Here is a 7,371-nt window from a genome sequence, read left to right on the forward strand (position 1 = left end):
AATAAATAAAGAATGATGGCAAAATAAATAAAGGAGGCCTTCATTGGTGTTGTCTGCATTTATTGCTAAGTTACTGCCAACTGTTAACATACTTAATACTATGAACAACACAATGGTTATTATCATATGTTTAGTTATATCTCCTAATAATGAAGTAAAAGGCCAAAAGAAAATGTACATTTCAATGTAGTATAGATGCAATGTTCTCAAAAAAATGTACTGCTTGATGGAAAGTGTTTTTTTTTCTGTGAGTAAGTTGAGATTACCTGAACAGAAATATTTGTAACATTTCTCTAAAATCAGTCCACACGTGGTGTATTACATTGCAAAAGTATTTAGTATTTAGCAAAAATGTGTTGTTGAATAATGACATCACAGTTGTCCTATCCTTAAAAAAAATAGTAATTTCTTTTATTTTCCTAAATGTAGTCATCCGTTTCTACTCAAAAATATTATTTATGTAGAATATCAGTTCTGTTCACTAGCATTTTATTCTGTTTTTATTGTTTGTTACATTCCCATCCACTTTTTGGGTTTTGTGCCTTTTGCATCAATTGGGACAGGTTGTTGCATGGAAGCGGTTTTTATTATTATCATTATTTTTTAATGTTATTGTTAGTAACTGTGTCGGTGGTTACTTCTTTTTAATTGTCTGTTTTACTTTGAAAAGATGAACCGGATGTGTCTGCTCTGCCCTCAGTAACTCTATCATATGTAAAGCTAGCTGCCAGTGATTAGCCACGTCATGTAAACTTAGCAGTGCAGCAATTGTGATATCAAGGTTGTCGGGGGTCGCAGTTTTTGGGGGGATACCGGTTTATATTCGGAGAGGAGCGCTTGTTTCAGGGTCACAGCTGGGCACTAATCCTATGGAAAGATGTCAGATATCGGGGACTGGTTCAGAAGCATCCCGTTCATCACCCGGTCCTGGTTTGCTGCCGCGATTGCTGTTCCCTTTATTGGGAAACTGGGGTTGGTCGATTTCAGGCACCTCCTGCTGGTCCCGGAGTTGGTCTATAGCAAATTTCACGTAAGTGTTTCTCGGCTCTGTTCCCCTGTGTGCACCGAAGTGGAGTAAACTCGGACGCAGTTGTGTTGAGGATGTGCTCGGCTAGTTAGCAGGTGGCTAGCAGGGCTCGCTGAGCAGGCCTGAGCTAAGCGACAGCCAATGAGAGGGCGAGACGTAGGTGTTAGGACTTCCGGTTGCTGTCAAAATGATACTTAATTTAGCAACACTAGAGTAAGGTGTAATTATATCAAAAGTGCAAAACAGTGTTTTAACTACCAAGGAACTTAGTCGAAATGTTGCATTTATATTATCTGGGGGGGAAAAAAACTTATTTTTAGTTGCAGTGGGTGCCACAAGGTGGAGACAGTATTTTAGACAATATGTGGAAGGGCTTTAATGCTCTGAGATGAGGCTCCAGGCGGTGTTTTACTGTCTAACTCCGCCCGCAGGAGCCTCCACAAACCAGGGGAACTGTGAGGTTATACAAGGTTGTGAGGCGGGATGTTAATATGTGTCCTGAAAAACGAGACAAAATAGTCCCTAAAGTAGCTAATTACACTTACTCCAGTACTAAATAAGTTTGAAGTACTTGTACTTTACTTGAGTATTTGTGTTTCATGAAACTTAAGTGGTCAATACCCATCATAAAACGTGGTTAGAAGTAACTCCTCCTTCACCAACTACCAAAGGAAAATGCTTTTTTTTCTCAACATGTAAAACTTGTATGGGCTGCTTGTGAACATAACAACTTTTTAAATTTTGAATACATGACTTTTACTTGCATTGGACTATTTTATGCTTTGCTTTTGCTACATTAACTCAAGTGTTTCTTCCACCACTGGTTATTTGAGCAGCAGGGAGTAAGTTGCTGTGATAGTAACAATAGGTTACTGATATCTCAGAAATACAGGCGAAGCTGCAGCTGAGCAGCTTATTACAGCGCCTCTGTTGACAAGCATCAGTTTTATCGCTTGGCAACCAAATAAAAAATGAAATCCCAACCTTTAGAGATACTGATTGATTTCTAATTTGTTATTACTATGCAATTTATACTGAAGCAAAAGCAAACATATAAAACACATAACCTCCTGACCTTTATCAGATTATCAAATGTCACAAACGCCTCTTGTTTATCTCGACCAACAACTGATATAAAACACAGAAAAGCATTAAAATCCTCAGATTGGAGATGCTAGAACCACAGAGTAATTCATTAAACAGCTGAAATGATTAATGAACCAAATTGTTGCAGATTAATTTTCTTTTTTAGAAATTCATTAGTCAACTAAACGATCACTTTAATTTTATTGTACACTTACAATTTGCTCCTCTTCTATTGAATGTCATAATTGCATTTTGATAAACGGATGCTTTGTCCTCTCATCACCTCGTAAATGCTTTATTGATCTGACTTCTGTTACCATCAAACAATCTCTTTGAATCCAGCTGTGAGGGAACAGACTCTGCAGAGGAACACCAGCTGTCTGTTGACACTTTCTGACTTATCATTTGCTTCCTTTACACATGAGTCTTAATATGTGTTCTTAGCAGAGCCTTGAAGTCTGTGTCAGCCCACGAGCACAGCCATGTTGATGTCTTACTACATTTGTCTTAGATGACTGTCTCTTCTGTTTGTTTCAGCTCTGGAGACCAGTGACAGCCACCCTGTATTTTCCAATAACCCCTAATACTGGGTTTCTCTACCTTGTCAACCTGTATTTCCTCTACCACTACTCCACTCGGCTAGAGACAGGTGAGACTGCTGGCCTCAGTGGTTCAAACACAGAGGCTGTGTGAATGTGTGAATATGGCTTGTAGTGTAAAGGGCTGTGAGTGGTCAATAAGACTAGAAAAGTGCTATATAAGTGCAGTCCATTTAAACACACGCAGTCACACTAATCTTTTTCTTAATATCATTTTGCAGGGGCATTTGATGGCAGACCTGCAGACTATATCTTCATGCTCTTCTTCAACTGGATCTGCATTGTTGTATCCTTTCCCTGTTTTCCACTCTACCATTGATTTAAACACTGCTGCTTTCTTTCCTCTCTGCATTTCTGTTCTGTCTGTCTTTTCTGTACAGCTCTTTCTCTCTCTCTGCAGCACTGTGCCATGTCAGAGTGGCTCTGTGCCAGTGGCCCAGTGTCAGTCTACCCCTGCAGAGCAGAGAAACCTAATCTAGGTCACATGCAGCACCAGCAGTGCAGCCCAGCCCACATCTCAACACTGTGTCGTATTGTCAGGAGTTCAGCTCTGACAGTCTTACTGCTTGTCTGGATTTTCAGACATTTCTTGATTCTAGACATATTCCTGTGCTCCCTCTTTTTTAAACCTTGTCTAAACCAAGTGTTCAGTTTTTGCCACCTCAGGCTAATTGTGGGAATGGGTGAAAAAAACAACAAGAGTGAGGTGTGGGAGGCTAGGTGAGTTCTGATCTGCCAAGGTCAGATGCCTTGCTTAAGGGGAAGAGGCACAAGTGTTGGTTAAGAGTCAGTGGGTGTGGGGATTTGAACTGGCAACCTTCCAGTCACCAGCTGCTGTAATCTTAAGGCTCCCGCTGTGATGGTGTTGAACCACTAAGTTGCTGTCCTTGACTCTGAAGCTGTAGATAACCGGGCTGCTGATGAACATGCGGGTGAGATTCCTCTTCTCTCTTTATATTTGTATTATGGCCTCTGTAGAGTCTGTAAAGCACTTAACACATTTGTGATGCAATGTTTTCATGGAGGAAGTTCAGCTTTGACTCTATGTCACCTGACTTCACTGAGCATAACTGTTATAATGAAGCTGGTTACCAGCAAACCCACTCAGTCCTGGGGTTTTTTCAGTCCAGTTATAATAAAAGCAAGGCCGTAAATAAGTGTGGGAATCATAAGGCCTTTAATTATATCTTCTTCAACAAGTTTAGTGGTCAGTATGTGAATGAAATGGATTATCTATTTATTTTCTATTTATTGTGACATTTTGGTGTTTTTTGCCTCATGATGAACAAATTAAAGAAGTGATACACTTAAAAACAGTAAATTAAGGCTCCTGCTGCCAAAGGATCGAGGAAAAGTACGTATAGTTTCTTTACAGCTGTGCTGATGATGCTTTTCGGCTGAACTCATATGTTGTAGTTTGTGTTTTCAGCTGCTGATGATCCCACTGATCATGTCAGTGTTGTACGTCTGGGCTCAGTTCAACAAAGAGATGGTTGTGTCCTTCTGGTTCGGAACACGATTTAAGGTATTCAACTCAAGTGGTACATTTTTATCTGGGACAATCTTTTAAAAGGTAGCTATTATTTTATAGTAATATTATAGTTTATGGTAAAATGCCATCATGTCATGATTAATCCATCTAATATTTACTGCTTTAATTTGAAGCCTTTTAATTACTCAACATGGAGATAATTCTAATATTAATGATATACTTCATATTTTCTGTTACTCTGTCCTAGGCACACTATCTACCTTGGGTCATTCTGGTTTTCAACTTCATCATTGGAGGCTCGTAAGTAAAAAAATTTAATTAGTTAATAAGTCACAGTTTAATAGACTTTTAACACACTGTACTATAATTATATGTTCACTGTCTTGAAATTGATAAAGGATGTTTTTTCTGTATTCCATAGTAGGGAATAACCTGAAAATCTTCTTGTCTTTTCTGTTGCTGTACAGTTTTGTGAATGAACTGACGGGGAACCTGGTGGGTCACCTCTACTTCTTCCTCATGTTCAAATACCCCCAGGACCTGGGGGGACGCTCCTTCCTCTCCACACCAGAGTTCTTGTAAGTTTAAAAAAAAAAAATAAACCAACCTGACCAGCTTCACTGCTGAGATTTGGGGATATCGAGGATGAACTATACAGTTATAAAAGTGAGACTATGTAATTCCTGAAAGAAGAAATAACACATTTTTCCTCTTACAACTGAAAAGGTGAAATCATAAGGAACAAAACGCCCCTTACTACAGACTTACTTGGTCTGATATAGACCAGTAGCTTATTGTGGCTAATATTAGCTGTTGTTTGAAAACGTTATAGATGGAATTTGATGTTACTGAATCAGTCTGCGAGGTTTAAACATGTTAATAGCTTGTCTGTCACCAAACCATTTATTTTACAGAGAAAAAACAAAGAGAAAGTTGAGACTATCGCTCAAACTCTGTGTTGAGAGATCTTCATCTAGACCTTCAACTTGAATTATCTGTACTTGGTGCCATTGTTCCTGTGTATGCTTTGACCAAGAAGTAAACAATGATATGGACTAATTTTTGGTTTTATTTCCAAACAAGTATTTTACATATGTTAGTAAAACTGTGGGAAGGGAAACTAGTTGGCCTTCCACACACACAGTCATGCATAACAACATAACAAGACACTACTAAGTTTTCTTCTCATTATTTAGGAATTATTACTTGTAGAGTAAAATTCCTCAGTTTCAAATGTTCTGATGTTACCTGTTTTTAATTTTTAATTTTTTTTCAAAGATCATATTTTCATCTCATCCCTGTGCACCTCTCTCTCCCTCTCTCCAGGTATCGGTATTTCCCTAACAGGAGGGGAGGGGTGTCGGGCTTTGGAGTCCCTCCCAGCAGGAGACCGGCTCCCCAGGAGCAGGCGGGAGGAGGTGGTGGTGGAGGACGCCACAACTGGGGGCAAGGCTTCCGCCTGGGGGGAGAATGAGAGGAGGCAAGAGGAGACGGCTACACCCTCCTCCTTACCTCTCAATAACAAATGGCCGTGCAGCTGATGGTTCAGGTTAAGATGCCTGCTTCTTCCCACTTTTCTCTGTTTGAGGGAATGAAAACCTTGACCCTCGTGTTTAGTTTTAAAGGATTCAACAGGTTGAAATTTGAGGAAGCAAGCATTTTAATCAAGACAGCAGCACACAGCAGGACTCAGACTCTGGCTATAGGCTCAGTTTACCAAGTAAAGCCAGCTCTACTATTAAAACTACTGCGGATGTGTCCATGTGAAGCAGATAGAAGAAAATATGAATAAATCATTTTTTTATGTGATGATTCTTGATCTCCCCTCCCCTTTTCTTCTTTCTTTCTGTCCTCTTCTTTTCATCCCTCCTCCGCCTACTCTCCACACCATGCCATTGGACTGTCAAGACAGGAGATGTTGCAGCTGCACACCAGCATGCTGTCGATTCTGACTCTTGGGTTCCTGTCCTCTGTGTTGCCATATCAGATTACATTGTAATTACCAACGCACTGGGAGTGTGCCCTCAGCCATCCCTTCACAGAACATGGGCAAAGCTATTTAGAGAGCACTGTTTCCAGGTCTTTACATGGGTGTAAAAATGTTCATAAGCCTCTGTGGCACAGACCTGACCTTTCTGTCATAAGATGTGATCTTAACCAAAATGAGGTGAAAATGGGATTTTGCTCTTTTTTGTAAATATAACAATTGTTTATTGAAAAGACAAGTGAGTCTAAGTGTATGATTACATTGCTATTCATTTTTCCAACACGTGGATAAAACCTTTCCAATAGTCAGAAGGACTCAGCCAATCACTTCTAGGTGTGGTATTATGTGTGAGTATTAAGCTTTATTCCCTAGTTTATTGGCACTTAATTTACATTTAATTTTTGTTCAAATGCTGTGTTGCAGATGTGCTCTAATTGTCATTTCGTGTTGAATTTGTTAATTACATTTGAACAATGGGCACTTAAGCTTAAATTGACAGTGTCCCTCATGAGGCTGCGATCAAATCCAGCATCGTGAACGCTCTTAAAAAAAAAAAAAAAAAAAAAAAAAATAATAATTTTAAATTAAACCAATAAAAAACCTATTGTAGATCTCTTGAGGTACCTCACCTCAAAAAGTATCAATTTATTGGTCAAACTCAACCTCAGGCTCTCATTGGTCAAAAGACAATACTCGTACCTCAAAAGGAAGGTTTTTGTTTTACGTTGTTCCACTGACTGCCACTTAATCTGCAAATGGCAACAGACTAAAAGGTGCACAATGACCCCAAGCATGTGCAATGTTTTGTGTTGCACAAACATTTACCCATGGTTGAAATGAAGTCCTTCACAAACTGTGAGAATAAATAATTGGAGCTGCTTAATTAAGCAAACAAATGCAAGACTTCAAACAAACCCCCATGGTTGCATGACAGAGGACAGTCTAGAAAGGGTTTTACAGGCAGTTGTGTGTTTATTGAGTTACAGCAGACTTAAAGTAGAAAATGAAAATGCAAGCTGTATTCCGTACTAGCCAACCAAATATACAGTATCTCAGATACTTGTCTGAACATGAAACTAAAGCAGCAGCAGCAACAGACATTCAGCCAGCAGACAGCCATACAGCTGCTGTTCAAACCAGGGCTATCGTCAATTCAGAATGACAGCTGAAGTGAACTTGT

The 7,371-nt window shown here is 39.4% G+C and overlaps 1 protein-coding gene across 1 annotated transcript; it reads left to right on the plus strand.

Moving 5' to 3' along the window:
- The first annotated feature begins 693 nt into the window (after positions 1-693).
- On the plus strand, positions 694-6,016 carry derl1 (derlin 1). The gene is made up of 8 exons (XM_071470964.1): positions 694-1,030; positions 2,651-2,762; positions 2,934-2,998; positions 3,618-3,644; positions 4,142-4,237; positions 4,452-4,504; positions 4,672-4,782; positions 5,531-6,016. The coding sequence occupies exons 1-8, from the start codon at positions 878-880 to the stop codon at positions 5,676-5,678; spliced, it is 765 nt and encodes a 254-aa protein (XP_071327065.1). The 5' UTR covers positions 694-877; the 3' UTR covers positions 5,679-6,016.
- The last annotated feature ends 1,355 nt before the right edge of the window (positions 6,017-7,371 follow it).

Source organism: Trachinotus anak, unplaced genomic scaffold, assembly GCF_046630095.1.
Source record: "Trachinotus anak isolate AG129_WGS33_773 ecotype Australia unplaced genomic scaffold, CSIRO_AGI_Tana_v1 ptg000032l, whole genome shotgun sequence".
Classification (NCBI taxonomy): domain Eukaryota; kingdom Metazoa; phylum Chordata; class Actinopteri; order Carangiformes; family Carangidae; genus Trachinotus; species Trachinotus anak.

Bases quoted from the DNA above. Each gene is read 5' to 3' on its own strand.
- derl1 (XM_071470964.1), top strand. From the start codon at position 878: ATGTCAGATATCGGGGACTGGTTCAGAAGCATCCCGTTCATCACCCGG. The intron at 2,999-3,617 runs GTATCCTTTCCC...CTGAAGCTGTAG, and splicing joins TCAACTGGATCTGCATTGTT to ATAACCGGGCTGCTGATGAA. The intron at 4,783-5,530 runs GTAAGTTTAAAA...CCCTCTCTCCAG, and splicing joins CTCTCCACACCAGAGTTCTT to GTATCGGTATTTCCCTAACA.